The 22,525-nt window shown below is 42.0% G+C and overlaps 1 protein-coding gene across 4 annotated transcripts in view; it reads right to left on the bottom strand.

Moving 5' to 3' along the window:
- Nucleotides 1-22,525, bottom strand: part of LOC138788054 (solute carrier family 22 member 6-B-like) — a 63,458-nt gene that overhangs the window by 7,261 nt on the left and 33,672 nt on the right. For 2 of the 4 annotated variants that reach the window (XM_069965520.1, XM_069965523.1), the window contains exons 2-6: nucleotides 12,403-13,209; nucleotides 10,698-10,801; nucleotides 5,898-6,052; nucleotides 3,599-3,767; nucleotides 2,361-2,481 (exon numbers count right to left, since the gene is read on the bottom strand). In XM_069965520.1, the coding sequence (XP_069821621.1) occupies nucleotides 2,361-2,481; nucleotides 3,599-3,767; nucleotides 5,898-6,052; nucleotides 10,698-10,801; nucleotides 12,403-12,699 (846 nt within the window). In that variant the 5' untranslated portion in view covers nucleotides 12,700-13,209. Of the gene's footprint in view, nucleotides 1-2,360; nucleotides 2,482-3,598; nucleotides 3,768-5,897; nucleotides 6,053-10,697; nucleotides 10,802-12,402; nucleotides 13,210-13,470; nucleotides 13,518-17,347; nucleotides 17,392-22,525 lie in introns of those variants that run through there. The other 2 variants (XM_069965521.1, XM_069965522.1) reach the window with 2 other exon arrangements.

The raw sequence follows: 22,525 nt of genomic DNA, 5'->3' as shown, positions 1-22,525 counted from the left end.
CTCAGAAGGGAGTGGGGAAAAGAGGGAGACAGAGAGAAAGGCTCACACACACCGATTTTTGTGGGGAAGGAGACTAAATAGAAACAGGTATGGAATGAATTGTTCCTCTCACCATGGGCAAGAACATATCAAAAATTATGTTTGAGTGCAATACCCCTTTAACCCCTTAAGGTCAAAGCCAATTTTCGTTTTTGCACTTTTGCTTTTTCCACTTTATGTTTAAAAGGCCATAGCGCTTGCATTTTTTCACCTAGAGACCCACATGAGCCCTTATTTTTTGCAAAACCAATTGTACTTTGCAATGACAGGCATTATTTTTCCATAACATATGCTGCGAAACCGGAAAAAAAATCATTTGCGCTGTCAAATTGAAAAAAAAAAGGAATTTGTTTTGTTTTCGGGGAGTTTTGCATTTACGTCGTTCGACCTATGGTAAAACTGACTTGTTATGCATGTTCCTCAAGTCGTTACGATTACAACGATATGTAACATGTATAACTTTTATATTGTCTGATGGCTTGTAAAAAATTCAAACCATTGTTAACAAATATATGTTCCTTAAAATCGCTCTATTCCCATGCTTATAGCGCTTTCATCCTTTGGTCTATGGGGCTGTGTCAGGTGTCATTTTTTGTGCCACGATGTTTACTTTTTATCGGTACCTTGATTGTGCGTATGCGACTTTTTGATCACTTTTTATTACATTTTTTCTAGATTTGATGCAACCAAAAATGCGCAATTTTGCACTTTGGAATTTTTTTGCGCTGACGCCGTTTACGGTGCGAGATCGGGAATGTGATTAATTAATAGTTCGGGCGATTACGTGCGCGGCAATACTAAATATGTTTATTTATTTGTTTATTTATTTATATTTATAAAATGGGAAAAGGGGGGTGATTTGGACTTTTATTAGGGGAGGGGATTTTTTATTAATAAAAACACTTTTTTACTTTTATTTTTACTGTAACTAGAAGCCCCCCTGGGGGACTTGTATATAAACAGCACTGATCTCTCATAGAGATCAATGCTGTGTATATACACAGCAAAGATCGATCAGATCGGTCATAGATTGCTTTGGCCTGCTGCAGGCCATAGCAATCTATTGCCGAGCCGGGATCAGCGTCATTCCGACTCTGAGGCCCGGCACGGGCAGAAGAACGGATCTCGATCGTGGGGGGGGAGATCCGTCCCACTAGACACCAGGGACATGTGGATCAAAGCCTCTAAGTGCAGCTGTCAGGTTTGACGTATCAGATACGTCATGGGTTGCTAAGGGGTTAATAATTAAGCTGTTGCATGTCAAAAGATGTTTTTTTTTTCGTGACAGTGCCTCTTTAAATGGCACTGTTCTATAATTTTCAAAATGTAAATTAACAGTAGAAGGGCAAGTACGCGGCTTAACGCATCCATAAATCAAACGACTACCTTGTGAGTGTGCAGATGACCAGACCATAACATGTGTTTAGTCTCTTTTTTTCAACCAGCACAAGACTAAAAGGGCTGCCTTCAGGAGACTAGACATGGATTTCAAGTAAATATAGCTTTATTGTAAAGCATGATAGCTTAAATTAATTGATAACATGATAAATTAAATTGCAAACAAGTTTTATATCACATCCCCTGCTGATTTGGAAAGTTATAATGACAGTGACACTTTAAATTATTATAAAATTACCATTGTTGCAGGTTTTACATTGGCCACTAGATGTCAGTCGAATCTGCATTTATAGGAGCAAACCACACTGCTTTTCAGCTTGCTGCTAAATCAGCAGGACATGTATGACTTTATTGTGGGTCAATATCATTATAATGATACCAAACCTAATAGTTTCTCATGTTTCTATAGTTTCTACTGCTAAAAAAGTAAAATCTTTAAAAAAAAAAAAACAACAAAAATTAACTGGTTTGTATTGCCATTCTGATCCCTATAATTTGATCATACTTCCATTTATCGATCTATAAACCTGTCGTTTTATTGATATATTGATATCATTTTGGGGTAGATGATTAGTGACTTTTTGGGATTTGCTAATTTTCACAGACAGCAGTCTGTGATCAATAACGTTATATGTAATTTAGGGATTTCCAAATGCAGCTATACCAAATAAGTATCCAAGTCATATGTTTAAAATTGTTATTCTTTTTTTATCCCCTCCCCCATTTTTAAAAATGTATGTATACTGCTAAGGGCCTGACTGGTGGGAGGAGGGCAGAGCCAATATGAATATATGGGCAAAAATAAATTTATGGGCTTTATAAAGTACTATTTATTGGTGTGTAAATGTGTCCATTTCCATGTATAACAATGTTCTTTAAGCTGTAATACTGACTGAAATGAATAATTTTGAACTGGACCTTACCTCAAGAGTAACAAAAGTTCCATCTTTTCTCCCATTGACCCTTGCTACTCGATTCAGGTTCCAAAGGGCCTGTTGTGAACGTTTCTTGATCGCAAGCCAACGGTATGATTCTGGGACCCACCTGTGTTCAGGAAATATTGGAGAGGGATGAGATTGATTATATTAATAAAACATCATATAGAACTATTTGAGGCGGAGTAATTCTCGCAGAAAAATCCCAGCGCGGCATGTCAATTCTTTGGGCGGACAACCCCTCTCTGTCATGGGAGAGGTTGATGGGGGTGCTGCAGAGGTAGGGGGCTGCATCGATGCTGATGATACTGGTGTCAATTAGGGATGAGCGAACCAGCCAAGGTTTGGGTTCGTATGAACCTGAACTATCGGCTTCTGATTCCCGCTGTCTGCCCACTCCGTAGAGAGGGTGGAAACAGCCTGAGGACCGCCTGGAAAACTGGCTATGGCTGTATCCCAGTTTTCCAGGCGGTCCTCAAGGTTGTATCCACCCTCTCCACGGAGCAGGCAGACAGCGGGAATCAGAAGCCCATAGTTCAGGTTCATACGAACCCGAACCTCGGCCGGTTCGCTCATCCCTAGTGTCAATGGGGTAGACTCTCTTTCCTCTGGGTAGGGTGTTAAGATGGCGGGGATGCCCTTAATGATGTAAGGTGCTGTGCAGCAAACCAGACAACAGGCAGATGAGGAGGGAGGTGGTGCAACAACAACAACTTTTACTAATAGTCTTAAAGGGGTTATCCAGCGTTAGAAAAACTTTGCCAATCTCTTCCAGAGACATTGGGTGGGGTTGTGCATCTCAGTTCTATTGATGTGAATAGAGCTTAAAAAAGGTTTTCCAGCTGTCGGCTTTTTTTTTTTAAATACCCTGTGGCCAGTGATTGGCTGAGGGGGCAGTCACTCCCAAGACCAGATCCTCTTGCAAGTGGAGGCTCTGCAGTCAGTGGGGGAAACCGATGACACCAGAGAAGGACACCAAGGGACAAGGTTTATCAAAGGGTGTAAAATTTACACTGGTGTAAACTGCCCACAGCAACCAATCACAGCCTCTCTTTCATTTTACCACAGCTGAAAGCTGAGCTGTGATTGGTTGCTGTGGACAGTTTACACCAGTCTATATTTTACACCCTGTGATAAATCTCCCCAACATGTCTATTGTTTTATATGCACCAGCAGCAAATATTAAAAAAGGCTACTAAAAAATACTTCTAATAAACCATACCTACCATGTCACAATGGGGAATATAAAGAAAGGTAAGGAGAGTGCCAGCTGCAGCCAGCGCCAGTCTGTTATACCATAAGCCACTGCTGCCAGCAGAACTTGCCCCAAGGTTATACAGATTCCTTGAATCATTGTTACGGTTGGGCGATATTTCTTTGGAGTCCATTCCATTGCTGCAAGAGAAGGAAGCTTCATTTACTGTCTCTGCTTCTACCAGTGTGTAACTACAGTAATATAATCAAGGCATCAGGTATGACTTCCAATTTGCCATCTAATGGTCCTATACTAGCAAAGGCAAATCCCCTTAACGTAGATGTTTTTTATGTATTCATTCTTAAAGGCCCTACTCCACGGAACGATTATCGGCCGATATCGGGCGTTACGGCCGATATTCGTCGGTAGAATACAAGGCAACGATCAACCCATGTCGTTCATGTCGGCTGATCATTGCAGTCTTTTGACAATGATATGCTGCTGCCGTCGCTCCGTCGAATAGGAGCGGCGGGAGCAGACCGCCGCTATATCCTATGGGCTGCCCAAACGGTGCCCCCCGAACCTACCTGCGTCCCCCTCCCCCGGACTCACCTGCTCGCTGCTGACGCGTGTAATAACGGCGGCAGCAAGTAAGGAACGAGGAGCAAACGAGCGCTAACAGCGCTCATTTGCTCCTCCTGTCGGTCCGTAGAATAGAGGGCAACGATCAACATGAATGATGTCAGCTGATCATTGCGTCGCTTGTTTTTCAAACATGTTAAAAACAAGCGACTATGATAGCAGCGATCTACTGCCGTCGCTCCGCGGAGCAGGAGTGGTGGCAGCAGACTGCTGCTATCCCCTATAGGCTGCCCGGGTGATCTAGAGATCGTCCGGGCAGCCCCTCTGCACCAACCCACAGCCCCTCCAGTACTCACCTGCTCGCTGCCGACACGTGGAATAGCAGCAGCGAGCGGGGAAGAATTTGCAAACAAGCCCTGACAGCGCTCGTTTGCTCCTCTGCATCGCCCTGTGGATAATGAAAAGTACTATGTAGACTATGCAGACTTTCTTTATATGGGACAGTGAAGAACCCAAATAAAAGCACTAAATAGATATCTGTCCATTAATTTATTATCTGAAATATAATTTGGAACAATTGACTTTTCATTAAAGGGATATTCCCATCTCAATTAATGTAGTCATACTTGTAGGATTCATCAAGTTAAATAAGTCCTACAAGTGCCACTGCCACCAGATCCCCCTCTCAACGCACGTTTTGTGTTGTATCGCTACCTCAGGAGGGCGTAACACCCTGAGGGGGATCTGGTGGCGGTGACACTTTTGCAGCAACCATATGGGTGAGTGTGATGTGGTATATATTAGTTACCAGGCTGTTACGAGTATATCCTATGTAAGCTTACAGCTATGTATTAGGAATAACTAGATGCATGCATGATGACATGCTCCCCTGAGAGATGGTATGGTAACCATATAAATGTATATATGCCGCTGTTGCACATTGACATTTTATTCTGGTCTGTTCTATTATTATATGTATTTTTTAGTTTGTTATTTTTTAATAAAGAGAGAATTTTATTGGGAACTAGCCTTATTTTTTTGAGTATACAATTAATCTGCAACATTGTAGCTTCCTTGTAATGCTGGGAGGATTAGTCACAGGTGAGTTCATTTGCAACTTTACCCCAGAATAAACCTCCCAGCGTTACAAAGTAGCTACAATGTTGCAGATAAAGACTGCCAGGGACTTGTTTACTTCAGCTGTCTTAAAAGGGAGGGGGAGACAGAGAGAAAAGCTCACACACAGATCTTTGTGTCTTCAGCAGAAAGCACCAACTGAGAACTGGGGGAAGGAGACTGAATAGATAATAACAAGTATGGAATGAATTGGTAGCCTCACCATGGGCAGCAACATAAGTTATGTTTGAGAGTAATACCCGTTTAATTGATTTTACAGACACACCCTAAAAGGGTCGTATGGAGATAAATGTTTTTGCGGCTGTCAGAGCTCTTATGGCTGCAGAAACACCTGCCGGTGTTCAGCCAGTACAACAACGGCCGTTGTTAAGCATGTTGTTATACTGTGTGTGAACATAGCCTCTGTATAGTATACCCAGTGAGGACCTAGCCTTACAGTCAAAAAATCTCCTCTCCTTTTCTTCAGAAAACACCAGAGGGCTCTTCAGACCAGAAGAAAGGGATCTCCTCAATCAGAATACATATTTCAAGCCTATATTTTTTTATACAGAATTTTCCATTTAAGATATGAGAAATTGTAAATTCTGCACCATAAATGAATACAGACTTACTTAGTCCAAGGTCATTAATGATATAGCCACAAATTCCCATGCCGGTCATAAAGCGGAAGACACAGTAGGCAGCAAAGTTAGGTGAGAACCCACAACCAACTCCCATTGATGCTATCTGCAAGAGACAGCATAGAATCACTGTCCGTCTCCCAAACCTGCAATGTATAAAAAGTCAGAAGGTTTTTATATTTTATATTACTATGGGACTTTGTACAAACATAATACCATTCATGCTAAAGAGTTTATTCATCTCTTTTCAATTATTGTTGCAAAAAGAGCAACCAAGTTTTTTATTAATAATAAGACCACTTTACAATACAAACATTATGCACCCAACTTTCAGCCAGTGCAACCCCAGTCTTAGAGATTAAAGGGATTTTCCAATTTAACCTTACTTGTCCCCTATCCACTGGATAGGGGACAGGTATGAGATTATGGGGATTTCTAGATTGGCGTCCTGGCTTCTTTGTTTTGAATAGGGCTGGAATGTACAGGACTCTGCTCTTTCTGGTGGCCCTATAGAAAATGAATGAAGCTGCGGGACATGCGCCGACCTGTGGCTCAATTCCAAACAAAGGAGGCAGGGCGTCATTCTAGAGATCTCAGGGGGGCACAAAAGTTAGACCCTATGCAACCGCATACTTGTTCCCTATCCTTATATGCCCCTGACCCTCACTGATCAGCTGTTTGGCTCTCGCACATAGAGCCAGAAGCAGTTCTTTCACTTGTAGTGTAGTGGCTGGACCTGGTTAATGCAGCTCAGCTCCCATTCATTGAATGGGAGCTGAGTTGTAGTTATAGGTCACCACCGCTACACAGTAACCAGAGACCTTTATCATAATGTGGAAAACAAACTATATGACAAATCCATCTCTATGCCATTTCACAGGATTAATTTACCCCAAAAATGCATATGACCAAAAATTACAAAAAATTTTGACCAAAAATACAATGACTAGTTAATATTGGTTGGTGAAATAAATGGTTTGGGAGGGATTCCTCTTACACAGTGCACTATGACATGATGGGGCTGATTTACTATCGTGTTCCCAGCAGTAAATTGCCAGGATTTTGACCATTTTCTCTGTCGGTTTAATGTTTTGAGATATAGGCGTGCGACAGAATTTTTCCAAAAACCCCATCAGGTTTTAGTTTTCTCTTGTGTAATACCTTCCAGATTTACCAAGAACATGCTCTATAATAATGAATTTGATGCAAAAAAAAACAAAACAAAAAACCTTTACACAACAGACAGCGTAACGGCTTAAAATTGCCGATTGTTAGTAAATGAGACCCGATATATTTATTTTGTGGGTCAGAGCAATTACAGTGACACCTGATTTGTATTGCTTTTGTTTTAAGGCTATGTTCACACTACGTATATGTCCGGTCGGACATATACGTGTGAACCTCCGGCCGAGGATTTACGTAAGTTGCGGCCGGCTACGTATGGTCCGCGCCCGTAGTCTACTTACGCTTCCCGAGCGCCGTACGTAGTGATCTGACAGCGGTCTTTTACTTGGAAATCTTCGGCTACCCCGGACACCCCACAGAACCTTTTGGATCGGCAAAGAAAAGTGCAAAAATGAAGAAATCACCACTCCGTACGGGACCGCATGTTACGCTACGGGTGTAAGTTACAGCATTTCCATCCTCAAAGGCGTAAGTTCTTACGTAGTGTGAGCTGCGCAGCCGTAGATCGTATACTTTCCATTGTACGCAAACTACGTAAATCTCCGTCCGCTTATTCACGGAACGCGCTACGGCCGTAAACTTACGTAGTGTGAACATAGCCCCCAACTGTAAAATAATGCTTAAATTTGGATAAAGTGTTTATTTATCCATGCTGTGTAGTGTAGTGCTGTGTGAGGGCTCATTTTTGCGCTGTCATCTGTAAACATTATGGGGGGGGGGGTTAAGCTCTTCCCCCTTTTTCGCGGCCTACGCCTTTTAGTGAATCCGGCTGGCTGTGCGCCCAAATCTGCGCCCGGCATACCGAATCTACACCAGCTTCCAGCAGGTGTAGATTTGCGTCATGATTTGCGCCTGCAAACAGGCATAAATCATGATAAATGAGGCACAGGAGGAGGCCACGCCTCCTCTCTGCCTCATTACACCCCCGCAAGGTCTGCCAGCCTGCCCATGGGGCAAACGGGCCACACAGGAGGTGTACTCCAAGGAGAAGGGGCGAATCTGCACCTTCTCCCAGGCGTACCGTTCGTAAATCCTCCCCTCATCTGTACCATTTTGGTATAGTAGGGATCATTTCATCATAGTAACCTATCAGCACCCAGAATAACATTGTGGGGTGACAGTCGGACACTCAACAGATGTGCAACCATGTCATTAAGCAATGCCATAATCTTAACCTTTAAAATAATATATGACCAACATTAGCGATCATGCTGATGTCAGTCATTTAGCAGAAGGTAGTAACTGTCTATAAAGCTGAGCTTATGTGTCTTCCTTATTGTCATGTTTCTGTCATACACAGAACAGACACTTGTTTTCCCCATAAATATAAAAAGGGGCGTCTTTCCTTAGAGCTCCTGTGCCATTCCTGTGTGATTCCCCCTGGAAATATATTGATAACAATAGGGTATGTCCAGGTATGGTAATCTGTAATTGGGCTTTGTGTGTAGAGACATACCCCATTAACAATGCCAACATCCAGAAGACAATTTATTTGTACATTTTCAGGAGGAACAATGCAATGCAAAAAATTAAGAAAAGATTTCCTAGAATTTCTGTTTTATGAGGGATACATGTTTTTTTTTTCTTTTCTCAGATACAGATATATTAGAAGGGAGGATGGATCCTTTTTAAATTCTTAGTTTTATCAAAAAGAAAACATGTTCTCCCCAGTCACAGTCAGTTTTTGTATGGTTTATCCATTTCTGCACAGTGGGATGGCTCTTCTATGATGGCTTGGTATATACCTGACACCTGCGCTGTCTGTGTGAACATGCTGACATGGGGAGAAAGCAGAAAGAGGGATGAATTGATTATAGAGATTGAGGCCTGGAGCAGAATACACAATGAAGACAGAATACTCAGCCCCCATAATATAAGAGGTTAAACGATGGAATGGAAGGTTGCATTCTCCTATCATACAAATGTAATGTCTAGTAAAGGTCTATGTGTGGGGCAGGGTAATGTGCTTGTTCACATGTCGCTGCATTTCAAGGGTGAGAAGGTGAAGAAAACGATGAAACATTGATGCTGCAGGGGAGCGGCAGTGCAGTGTGATAAAACTCAATGAAGATGATGAAGAAGCTGGTATGTACCTTACAGAGAGACTATATCCATCTCTGGTGTGAAGTGTTCTTATCATCACAGACCACATGGGAGGTGGAGTATTATTTGGACTCACATCAAATGCTACCACTTTTCTCACAGTCTTCCGGTAAACCAGTTCTGTGTTTCACATCAATGGATCATAGAGTGCGGGATCATTGTATTTATGAAGACGTTTCTGCGACTGAAAATCACTTCCATTTATTTGTATGGGGATATTTCAGATATGTCAAACACATGCAGAAATTTCTGCCAAATCTGCTACTTTTAAAAGCAACGTTGGCAACATTTGCAGGCATACTGTGATTTACAGTACACATATGGAAGGATGGCCCATATGAGGACAGGAGCTGAAACTTATAGGAGGTTTGGCTGGGAGAGAAGCTTCACACATACCGGATCCGCAGCAGATTTCACGCTGCTAGTTTGCAGTGAAATCTGCTGCGGATCTATGTAGTGTGAAGTTCTATGGGTTTACATATCCGCAGCGGAATTTTCATTCCACTGTGGATATGTAAGCCGGCCCCTTTAACCCCCTACCGCCCGCAGCCCCTGGCCCGGAGCATACATTACCTGCTCGACGCCGCGGCTGTGTGTGAGGTTCCCAGCTCCCCATCAGCCAATCAGTGCTGCTGTACACTGATTGGCTGATGGGGAGCGAGGGGAGTCGGGAGCCTCACACAAAGCCGCGGCGCTGAGCAGGTAATGTATGCTCCGGGCCAGGGGCTGCGGGCGGTAGGGGGTTAAAGGGAATCTTTCTTAGGGTATGTTCACACTGAGGAATAGGTGAGTATTCAGCGAGGAATTGAAGAGAAAATTTTCTGCTTAAAATTCCTCGGAAATTCTGCCGTGTGAACAACAGAGTGGAAATCCCATTGAACACAATAGGACATTGCTCTGTTCATATTTTACGCGAGGAATTTCAAGTAGAAATTAAGAGCGGATTCCTCTTCAATTCCTCACCTTTTCCTCACCTAGTCCTTAGTGTGAACATACCCTTAGAGTTGTTCTTTCCCTTCCATTTTTGACAGCTCGTTGTCTAGGTTACGGTCCACCACTCTGCTCTAAAAGCAGTGCTTGGACTGCATTATGCAGGCAATTTTGCTGAATTAATTAATGTAGTTGCAAAAATATTGAACTTCATGTACCCTACAAGTATAACTATGTAAGTAGAGATGAGATTATCTCTTTAGGGTACAAACACACTGGGCGTATCAGCATTGGATTTCTTGCTGCAAATTCGCAGCGAGATCCGCTGCAGATCTGTGCCCTGTACATTCTATGGGCAGACAAATTCGCAGCAGGATGTCCAGGTGAATTATACGCTCCGGCGGCGGGTGGTTAATGGGGCGGGCTGCTGACATACTTCCAGTGGGATGTCCATCCCTTATCGAATTCACAGCGAGAAAATCCGCTGCGGATACGCCCAGTGTGTTTTTACCCTTAATGTGCCCCAATATGATGTTAAAGCCACACAATTTATCACATTCATGCCCATCTCACCTGTCTGCAAGTGGTCCAAAGACCATTGCACCCACCAACACTCCTGCCATGTAAATAGACTGTGCCAGTTCCTTCATCCATTCTCGTTCGCAAACCAAATCCCACTGTTTAAGAGAAGAGAGGGGAGAAAGGTTACAGTTTGTACCAATGACACTAGCTCGTATTTGGTCATATGTATTTTTTTGTAAATAAATCCCTGTGTAATGGCATTGAGATGGATTTGTCATACAGTTTGTGTTGTATTATGCATTACATTATGATAATAGGTTTGCACTCTACGGCTACGTTCACACAACATAAAATTTCACATTGCATTACAGTCAGAGGGAATACCGTCTGGAGTGTATACACATACACATAGTAAACGCTCTGGCCGGGATTTCTAGCGGCCACAGTAAAAACTGACGTGTCAGTTTCGTGCGGCCACTATTCATTGAATAGCAGCTGCACACCACTGACTGTTCACACAATGGAGAGTGCGGCTCCGGCCGCACTTTCCATTGTGTGCTATGGTAAATTGGGATGCGGGCGCACATGGATGCGCCCGCAGCTTAGTTCAATAGAATTTAAGTTCATCCAGTACTGTTCAGGATGATCTTCACAGATACCGTCCGTTCTGTGACACGGTCAGGTCACATAAAAGCCGGTGTCCTACATAGTGTGAACCCAGCCTAATATCAAATTTACAAAACTAAAAGGAAAGAAGACAATGATTGCCCCTATCTTACTTATGACAGTATTAGGTATGACTATCCTACTGTCATGTGGATTTATTCTGACACACTGAGCAATTTTCAGATGAAGGTGTAGCAGTTGTTTCAGGAAAGAAGGCTATACACAGCAGCTCCCTGATGTCACATTTTAAAGGTAACTTTTACTTCAACGCAAGTCGGAAAACTCTCCAGAAGAAGGGGTTACTTATCTGTAGAAAGCTCTTTGCTTTGTGCTGACAAGTGGCAATAACCCCAAAACAGCTGTCCGCAGATGGGTAACCTCTTCTTCTGGAGAGTTTTTTTGGCTTCAGCAAAAATTCTAAGTCATGTTTTTAAGGCAGAGCACTGACTTGAAGGGAAAGTTACCCCAAAAAGGGGGCATCAGAGAGCTGCTTTTTATATCCTTTTCCCTAGAATTCCCAGTACAGCATGAATTACTCAAAAGTCTTCCTACTTCTTTATGACTCTCCCCTCAAGGAGAAACTTTTCTGCTTTAGTTCAAGTTGTTTCAGGTATCTTTTCAGGAGATGCTGTGATGTGTATATGTGAGGTGTGCTATGGTTTATGTGCTCTGTTTATGTTCATTATGCTTGAATGGGACCTTTTTTTACCAGTTTTCCCTTCTGCTTCCTCCATCTCTAATTTTCAGCTGTCCTGGACCTATTAGGTGGAGACTACCTGTTCATATTTTCCATACATGCCCACATAGAAAAGAAAAATACTGCTCACCACTATATGTTTAGCACATCCTAAAAAGCAACAGCATCAGCTTTAAGACATTATAGGGTTATACTAAGTAGTGTAGGCAGTAAATCTAGCATTTGGCTGACATATAACACTCACTAGAGCGTTCATCAAGGTCTATGTATCTCACTGTGTTAAATTCTACAGACAACAAGGCTAGTTTGCCATTTATGGCCTATATTTCCTCCACAGAATCTCAAATATATCCATATTAGATTCCTGCTGTAATGAGTTTATCTATCACTTACCTCACTGATAATGGTAGAAGTATATATACTCAAGTCATATTTCCTTTCCCCGTGCTTGCATGGTTCTGTATCATTTGACAGCGATGAAGTATATCGGGTACATGAATATTTTGGTATATAGGAGTTGTTAAGTGTAAGGTTTGATTGGCAATGAAAAGGTGGCATCGCAGCTGTGAAAATTTGCATCATATTATGGCTGCTGGTGAAGAAAAATGGCAAACTTAGAATAGTCACTGTGATTAACTGGAAGGGAGAGAACAGACTGTCCTCCTCTAGAGCATCCTTCACGGCCATCATGGAAGAAGCAGATTATTATTCTGCTCTTTTTGGATTGTTCTCAAATGGATATTTGTTTTCTATTGAAAGCTGCTTTCAGTGCAGATTGGCCTCCAATGGACACTTTCTAGAGATACCTCCGATACTGTTCTCAGAAATTAGACCAACTTCTAATGGTGGATACTTCCAAGGCTTCCACTGCTACAGTAAAGATTATTGCAGTACACTTTTCTGTCTTCAAAACTTCTGACTTCAAACAATGGAACCTGGTAATTGTTTCATGTGACTCAAATCCCATGAAGTCTCTAATTTCGTAGATCGATATTGTCCTCTAATTTAAAAAAAAAAGCCGTTATGTAGTAGAATTGACAAAAAATTCCGGTGAATAAGCCCAACTTGAAAATGGCACTTGTCTCCTAAAAATGTTGGCAGTCAGAGATAGAAAGTGACGGGGGATGGTTACCCATTAATACATTACATCCAGAAATGAAGACTACTGGGTAATTCCAAGGATTCCATAACTACTTGCTCCTGAAGAATGAGAGAGTTTGGGTGAGTTATAGAGACTATAAACTATACCAGACAGTAAGCATGACTTAGCATCTAGTTATACATGTTAAATATTCACATCATTGTCAAAGCAAAGTTAACCAGGTTCATATAAAGTTATTCTAACACTTCCCCAAATGGATACAAGAAAAAAAAAACAATCTCCTAAAAATCACTAGTGACATGAACAACAAATATAGGCAAGAACAAAAATGCCAAATAATAGAGGAGGAAGAGAAATACCAGTTTAGCAGCTCAGACGGTGCACAGATGTTACTGGGGGGGAAATGTATGTGGACTGTCTGAGACGGGTGATCCAAGTCAGTTTGTTTGTGATCACACTGGCAGGAGGGGTTTTCACAGGGTTGTCCCATGCTCCATGGACTAAACTATCTATCAGAGGTAGGAGCCCCTAATACTTATACCCTACTTTCTTCAGTAGCTAAAAATTAACTTTTATTTATCTCATTAAAAATTTTTCAAATGTGAGAACAGTGCAGTGGTTTAAAATGCCATTGCAGTTTGCCCTATTTAAAAGGTGCCTGTATATTGCACCCTTTAACAAAATGAGGGGTAGAAGTCCATGACATCCAGTAGTCAATGAACAAGCGAATAGGGAAAAATTTAGAAAGTACTGCCCGGCGTCCGCTCGCCATTGCCAATACATTGAAAAAGACACAGGAGTCTGACGAAACATGTTAGGGTGAAGGCATGTAATTTTAATTGTCATTGCAGCTAGCCACATTGTTACAGCACTAGAGTTAGAATACATGCAGCAAACGGAGATAGAGGAGGATGAGTTACCGAATGTGTACTGAGAAATCACTCATGGTAGGAGTATAACTTAAGCCCCTATTACACGGAGAGACTGTGAGGAGCAAAGGAGCACTGTCAGCGCTCGTTTGCTCTTCGTTCCCTGCTCGCTGCTGTCGCTATTACAAGTGGCCACAGCGAGTGGGTAAATACGGGGGGGGGGGGGGGGGAGGGGGGGGCGGGGAGCTGCAGGGGGGCTGATCAGAAGATCAGCCGACATGAACAATCTGCTGCCGTCGCTCCGTGGAATAGGATAAAGCGATCACCCGGGCAGCTCCCCCCTAGCGAGCGGGGTATGAGGTGCAAACGAGCACTGACAGCACTCATTTGCTCCTCATAGTCACCCCATGGAATAGGGGCTTTAGAGAGCTATATTTATTTAAAAAATGGATTCCCTATATCTCTGCATGTATTGTAGGAGTTCTACGCCTAGACACAGTAAGACAATAAGTAGTGAAGGTGTCTTCAGCTTTATTATTCACCACTTACGTTGTCAAAAACTTCACTGTTCATTATCAGGAAATCTCAACTTGTTTACATCAGACAAGCCCTGTCTAATCTATGGAGAGGGGAGGGGGAAGAGGGAGAGTAGTCACCAGCAGAGAGCAGAGAACAAAGGATTACACAGTGGGAGCTGTGTGAAAGCCGGTATTCAGAGGTCAGAGAGGTCAGTGCTGACTTCAGAGGAGATAGCCCAATGATGTAGCTGTAAATTAACTCTTTGTTGCCCTGGTTTGGTGCCTCATCTCCCTCCACCCCTCCCCTCCCCTCTCCATAGAGAACCATGAAGACAGGGGGGAGAGCTTCAAACTGCTTTTTCATGATAAAAATGCATTTTTCGGCTAATAAACCCAAATACAAAGTTTCTTAAAATCTCCTGTACTATTGATTTTTGCACAAAAATAAATAAAAAATTAAATGACAGTGACACTTTAAGTGCTAACTAATACCTCCCAGCTTAAGGCTTTGATCTATTGAATCTATACCGTGTAGTGGCTTGCACAGTGATATGTCTACACAAGTATAGTAGGTGGAAATGGTGCCTACAGGGTACTTCTTGTAAAGTGTCCAGGTGGATGATTTGTAGGGTGGTCATGATGTTATGGTGCAGGCAACAAGCCAGACACAAGAGTGGTAGTGCGGCTCTGTCACAGATCTGTCTATCTGTACAGTTTCCCTGCTGCCAGCAGCATATCAGAGACAGACTCCAGTACAGGCCTTCCATGTCTGTGTTCCGTGTGGAACACAGAACGCGTGAATGCGGCCGCAAGTGTAACTGTCAATTAAATGTCATTTTTCAGAAATTAATAAATATCAATAGTACAAGCCATTTTAGGAAACTCTGCAATAGGTTTTATTAAGCAAAAGAGTTTCCTTCTGTACTCCAAAAGCTGTTTTCCCACCTCCCGCCCCTACTTCAGAAGAAACATGACCTCTGTGTCTATTATGCTCTGTGGAGAGGGGAGAGGTCAAGGGGGGTAAGTGAGCATGGAGAGGAGAAAAAGCAGCCCTGCAAAACATTACATCCTGCAATCTTCTCTCCCAGATAAGCACTGACTTTTCTGACCTCTGAATCCACTGTTTTATGTTCCAGACAGTCTCCAAACTGCTGGGCTGCTTCTCTGCTCTCCCTACTCACTCATCCCCCTCCTGGCCCCTCCTCCCTTTATAGGTTATAATGGACCATGCAAACCAATCTTCACTTTGCTCCTTTGTAATGAAGACGGCTTTGCCTGATAATGAGCAGATAAGAAGTAAAGGGGGGGGGGCGCTAGGAAACAGCTTTTTGAGTACAGAAAGAGGGTTTTTAATTGCATAATAAAACCTATTACAGTTTTTTAAAATGGCTTGTTATATTGATTTCTGCAAAAAAAAGTTTTAAAAGACGGTTACACTTTGAGGCTGGGTTCACACTACGTATATTTCAGTCAGTATTGTGGTCCTCATAGCAACCAAAACCAGGAGTGGATTAAAAACACAGAAAGGCTCTGTTCACACAATGGTGAAATTGAGTGGATGGCCGCCATTTAATGGCAAATATTTGCTGTTATTTTAAAACAACGGCTGTTATATTGAAATAATGTCAGTTATTTACTGTTATATGGCGGCCATCCACTCAGTTTCTACATTGTGTGAACAGATCCTTTCTGTGTTTTTAATCCACTCCTGGTTTTGGTTGCTATGAGGACCACAATACTGACTGAAATATACATAGTGTGAACCCAGCCTAAATCTAGAAGAGGGCATTATCCTTAATAAGGCAAAATATATTGGAGCCCTAGAAACATTTAAACTTCATCTAGCCCACATGGTAGTTCTAGTCCCAAGTTCTCCTCCTAAAGGGGTATAGTGTGACTAGTTGGGACACTGCATAAGGCTTTGTGTACGCATAGAATTGTGGTTAGTATTTGATCAGTATTTTCTGGCAGTATTTTAGGCTAAACCAGGAACTAAAAACAGAGAAAAGTTCAAATATTTCCATTATACTTTTTGTCTCACTTTTAGTTTTAGCTACAAAAAATAATGAACATATACTGAACAAAAACTACACAGAAGCCATACATAGAAACCAAGCCTAAGTGCACAGGAATGGACCTGAAGATCCAGGGGAGACAAAATACAGAATGATATATATACAGTGGTGATTTGGATTATGAGCATAATTCGTTCCGGGACTGTGCTTGTAATCCATATCCACTCTTAAACCAAAGAAAATTTTCCCATAAGAAATAATTGAAATGCAGACAATTGGTTCCACACCCCAAAAATAATCATTTATTATTCTGAATATCATGTAAAACAGATTAAACAAACATTCAAAAACAGCAGAATATGTGACATTATAAGTTACTGTAGAGTAATGGAGAGGATGGGAAACACAAGGGCTTACAGAGACTGCAGGGAGCAGGAAGGAATGAGCGGGACATATGTGGGCACAGTATAGCAGCGCTCTCTGTCCAGGGAGAGAGGGGTTACAGCTATGAAGAGATTACCTCCACAGTCCTGTCCCCTGATGTAAGCCCCAGCCTGAAGTGGATCTGCCATGATTTGGTAGATAAGGGAGACTTCCTGGGTCAGAGTACAGGGCTGTAGACCCCGCTATGCAGACCATGCCCCTCCCTCACGCACGCTCCCACCCAGTACAGGGAGCTCTTAAACCAAAGCAATGCTCTTAAACCAAGTCACAATTTTGAAAAACTATGAGCTCTTAAACCAAAATGCTCTTAAACCAAGTTACTCTTAAACCAAGCTACCACTGTAAGGCTTGTCTATCCTAAAAGGGAATTATAAGAAGCAAAAGAAATACCTTTAGAATTCCAAATTCTGAAATTTCATATTATTCTCTCTTCATGAAAGTTTTAATGTACTCCAATGGTTAGGAAGTTGAAATAAACTTTGTGATGGGTGGAGGGTAGGATGGATGTTTGCTTAACAAAGCCTTAACATATGACCAAGTAAGTTAAACACCTTGTGGGGAATTTATCATTTGCGGTGCCTTTGACGTATGATCTACCTGTAGAATTCGGATGGTTTTTAGCTTGTTCGCCTAATTTATAAAATCAACACAATCCAGATGTAGTGGTCTTCAGATCTTTATTGAGGAACCAAGCATAAAATACTGTATGTATGTATGTATGTATGTTTGTCTGTATGTATGTATGTATGTTATGCTTGGTTCCCAATAAAGATTTGAAGACTACTCTATCTGGATGCTGTGGACTCTCCAGCGCACATCCACCACAATTTTAAACTTGGATCTATCGGTGCTGTTGGACTTTGCTTTCTTTCATTTTAATTTCATCTAGGTATATCAAAAGTTCATATCCTGCTATACTCTGTCTGGCCACCTGATTCAACTGATTATAGTCTATGGAGCTCTTGGATTGGGACAGAGATACTTGTTTATCTCAATTTTTTATGAAGTCTGGTTTTATCCTTATATATCTGGGCTAATCTATCCCTAAGTATACCAGCCTATCAGAGGGTCAACACTAGATCTGTTGTGAAGTGCCGATTTCATATGTGTAGAACACTTGTTTTAATAAATTTTTTACTTTTAATGCATATCTAATAAAAGTTAGATTTTATACGTGATTCTGGGAAATAGTCTATGGAGCTCCTCTCCTTCCAAAATTCAGATTGAGCAGCAGGCCAGGAAGCGTAGCCTGCTATAACTTACGATTACATTGGGTCTCAAGACTGAGACCCAGTATAATACAAATTGTTTTCCATGTCTGGATGACATTTTAAAAGTTTGAACCAATAACAGTACAGTACAAGTTAGCTGCACATTCATACCTGCGTGAAAACAGGTTCTGATGTGATTTCTGAAAGCTGACCTACACCAAAATCAATAAAGGAGAATATAATAATAATAATAATAATAATAATAATAATAATAATAATAATAAAGTCACTCATAATTTATCAAAATTAATCAAGTTCATTGGATCATCACAGAAAAAACAACAAGCATTAAAAGCAAGACCTGGGAGGTGGGGGACCACGTTACTGGGACAAGGTATTTTGAAGTGCTAGTGCATCCATATAGATGATTATGTAAACAATATATTATAGTTCATGTAGCATAAAGTGCATTGATAACTGCAAGTGCCATGTGCTACAGTACGCTAATCAGAACCGCATAGTGCAAACACTGCATATATGGATGCAAAAATACTACAGTATGTAGATCAGGTTCCAGTCCACTGGCCACCCACCTCACACTCCAACGCCGTATCCCCCCGCTTCGTCAATGAGTCTATGTTAGGCTGCCCTGGACTGGAGTCTACTCAAAATTTATCACCTAAAGTCAATTGTCACCATTTATAAATTTGTCTTCAGCTGTCACATTTGCTGTATGCACAATACTCCCAAATATACAAATGGTGGGGGCGCACAGCACAGTGATGCATAGCAGTGCTAGGGCCCAGGGAACAATAAGCCCCGCCTTGTTGACACTATTGATAGCCCGAATAAAAACTTTTTTTTTATGAAAATGAAAACACAGGCAACAAAGGTATTTTTTGAATGCTTTTATTGATATCTAGGCAGCTGTGTCGCCAGCTCAGTAGGCAGTCAGGCGCTATGTTCCCACTACATTTTTGAAAAGAAAAAATGATGTTTGAAATTTTGAGCTGTGCAGTGATGGCTGTTGGTACATTATTCTACAGTAGTTTAGGTGGACTAATTTTGGGTGTGTCCATTGAATTTAATAGTAAAAAGGACAGTGAAAAAAAAAAACTCTGTGTGAACTGAAAAATAACGTCTGCTGTTTGCAAAAGATGTCCGAAAATAATTGTCATTATTATTTTTACGTCCGCGCAGACCATGTCCATTATTTAATACACTGTGCGCATTGGATGTCCTTCATGACATTAACTTCAATGATATTGCATTGAAATCAATCAAAACGCTGCAAAAACGGACGCCTTATTAGATAAATTGAATGCCTTTTCTGCTTTTTAAATGTAGTGTTAACATAGCCAGGGGGTGACAGATTCACTTCAAACTTGACTCCAACAAGGCCTTGATATTGTTCATGGATTTTACAACTCTCTTGCGCTTTGGTCCGTTCACCTGGTATCTGTTGTTTTATCCCTGGATGTAAGTCCTGACTATTGCCTGACTTTGCTCCTGCCTTTTCCTATAGCCTGTTGCATCCTTGCATCCTTGACAGGTCATTGCAGCTTTAATAGTAATTGGGGTAGTTAGGGATCTGGGCAAAAAAAGAAGCCTGAGATATAGGGCCACATAGGATTCCGAAAAATAGTATTAGGCTATGTTCACACAATGTATGTTTTCGTAAAAGTACAGCTGTACTTTGTACGAAAACATACGTTGCCTTGCTTTCTATGGGATCCCGGCTGGAGTATATACACATAGGGGGACATTTATGAAGTCTGGCGTTTTTTACGCCGGACTTATAAATGTCCCCGCATCTCCGGCGCTACGGAGATTTATGTAGAGGCGGACCGCCTCTACATAAATCCCGTGCGCGTCGGTGCGCACAGCCGAAAACCTACGCCACCTGAAAGGTGGAGTAGGTTTTCGGCGTATCTTTGCGCTGAAAAAATGATAAATCGCGCGGACTCTGACTCCGCGCCCCCCGTAACGCCCCCTCCACACCCCTTCCCCGCCCCCCCCGGCGTACTCGGCGTGAAGTGCCGATATGCGAATATTTTATTCGCAAATCGGCCATCTGCGAATAAAAAAAATATGCAAATCGGCACTTTCCGCCGAAATTCATCCGTACGCCGGATGATACATGTCGCCCATAGTATACACTCTGGCTGGGATCTCTCGCGGCACCGTAGAAAACTGACATGTCAGTGTACACTATAGAACGAGTGGGGAGTTCTGATGCAGGCCCGCATCAGAACTCTGTGGCTGCAAAGATCATCTAGCTGTTACTGCAGCACCGGCCAGGGTGATCTTTTCAGAGACCGTCCGGGACGTAGCTGCCGGGTCACGGAACGGCCGGTCTCTTACTGTGTGTGAACATAGCCTTAGGCAGCATTCTGGTATGTCACAAGGAAAATTAGGTAGTCTGATGCTGGGTTTACACGTAGCGATAATTCGTCCGATCGTCCGATTAACGATTTCAAAGTAACAATTTTTTTTTTATAACGATCAGCATTTAGACGGAATGATACATTGTATGGAAAAATCGTTTTGCAATCGTTTTGCGATCGTTTAAGCCTATCTTGCACGTAGCTTAACCCCTTCGTGCTGCAGCTAGTTTGGGCCTTAACCCTTAGGGGACACAGCCAGTTTTCATTTTTGCGTTTTCGTTTTTCCCTCCTCGTGTATATAAGGCCATAGCGCCTGCATTTTTCCACCTAGAGACCCAAATGAGCCCTTATTTTTTGCGCAACTAATTGTACTTTGCTAAGGCAGATGTAATTTTTGCCTAAAATGTGCCGGGAAACCAGAAAAAAATTATATGTGTGGTGAAATTGAAAAAAAAAAACGCATTTCTTTTATTTGGGGGAAATGTGTTTTTACGCCATTCGCCCTGGGGTAAAACTGACTTGTTATGCATGTTCCTCAAGTCGTTACGATTAAAACGATATGTAACATGTATAACTTATATTGTATCTGATGGCCTGTATAAAATTCAAACCGTTGTTAACCAATATACGTTCCTTAAAATCGCTCCATTCCCGGGCTTATAGCGCTTTTATCCTTTGGTCTATGGGGCTGTGTGAGGTGTCATTTTTTGCGCCATGATGTGATCTTTCTATCGGTACCTTGATTGCGCATATATGACTTTTTGATCGCTTTTTATTACAATTATTCTGGATTTGATGCGACCAAAAATGCGCAATTTTGCACTTTGGGATTTTTTTGTGCTGACGCCGTTTACCGTGTGAGATCAGGAATGTGATTAATTAATAGTTCGGGCGATTACGCACGCGGCGATAGCAAACATGTTTGTTTATTAATTTATTTATTTATTTTTATTTATAAAATGGGGAAAGGGGGGTGATTCAGACTTTTATTAGGGGAGGGGGTTTTGTGTTATTAAAAATACTTTTTTCTTTTACTTTAGACATATACTAGAAGCCCCCCTGGGGGACTTCTAGTATATGCACTCTGATCTCTCATAGAGATCCATGCAGTATAGTTATACTGCATGAATCCATGAGATCGGTGTTCTATTACTTTTGGCTGCTGCAGCCAAAAGCAATAGAATGCCGAGCCGGGATCAGCGCCATTACGGAGCAGACCCCGGCCCGGTATGGATGCAGGGATCGCCCCCCCGCAATCGCGCCGCGGGGGGGCGATCCCCCCACTAGACCACCAGGGATGTGTAACCGCAAGTATTTAGAAGCAGCTGTCAACTTTGACAGCTGCTTCTAAGTACTTAATTAGCGGGCACGGCGATCGGACCGTGCCCGCTAATAGCCGCGAGCCCGGGCTACTCGCGGCACCCGGGATCGCGGCAGTTCAGAGGGTGGTCGCCGCGCGACCCCCCTCTGAACTCCCATAGCGGCACGAGGACGTTAAATAACGTCCTGGTGCAGCTATGGGTTAATGACCAGGCTAATTTTTCAAAATCTGACCTGTCTCACTTTATGCTCTTATAGCTCAGTGATGCTTTAACGTATGCTAGCGATTCTGAGATTGTTTTTTCGTGACATATGGCACTTTATGTTAGTGGCAAAATTTGGTCACTACTTTGTGTGTTTTTTGTGAAAAACATCAAAATATCATGAAAAATTAAAAAAATTTGCATTTTATGAACTTTGAAATTCTCTGCTTCTAAAAAAAGAAAGTCGTAGCACATAAATTAGTTACTAAGTCACATTACCAATATGTCTTCTTTATTCTGCCATAATTTGGTAAACATATTTTACTTTTTTAGGGTGTTATGGGGCTTAGAAATTTATCAGCAAATTATCACATTTTCGTGAAACTGATTTTTTTAGGGACCAGTTCTTTTTTTAAATGGATTTAGAAGTCTGATATCCTGAAAACC

The sequence above is a fragment of the Dendropsophus ebraccatus genome, chromosome 4 (assembly GCF_027789765.1).
Source record: "Dendropsophus ebraccatus isolate aDenEbr1 chromosome 4, aDenEbr1.pat, whole genome shotgun sequence".
NCBI classification, from domain to species: Eukaryota; Metazoa; Chordata; class Amphibia; order Anura; family Hylidae; genus Dendropsophus; species Dendropsophus ebraccatus.
This window is presented reverse-complemented; position numbering and strand designations above follow the sequence as displayed.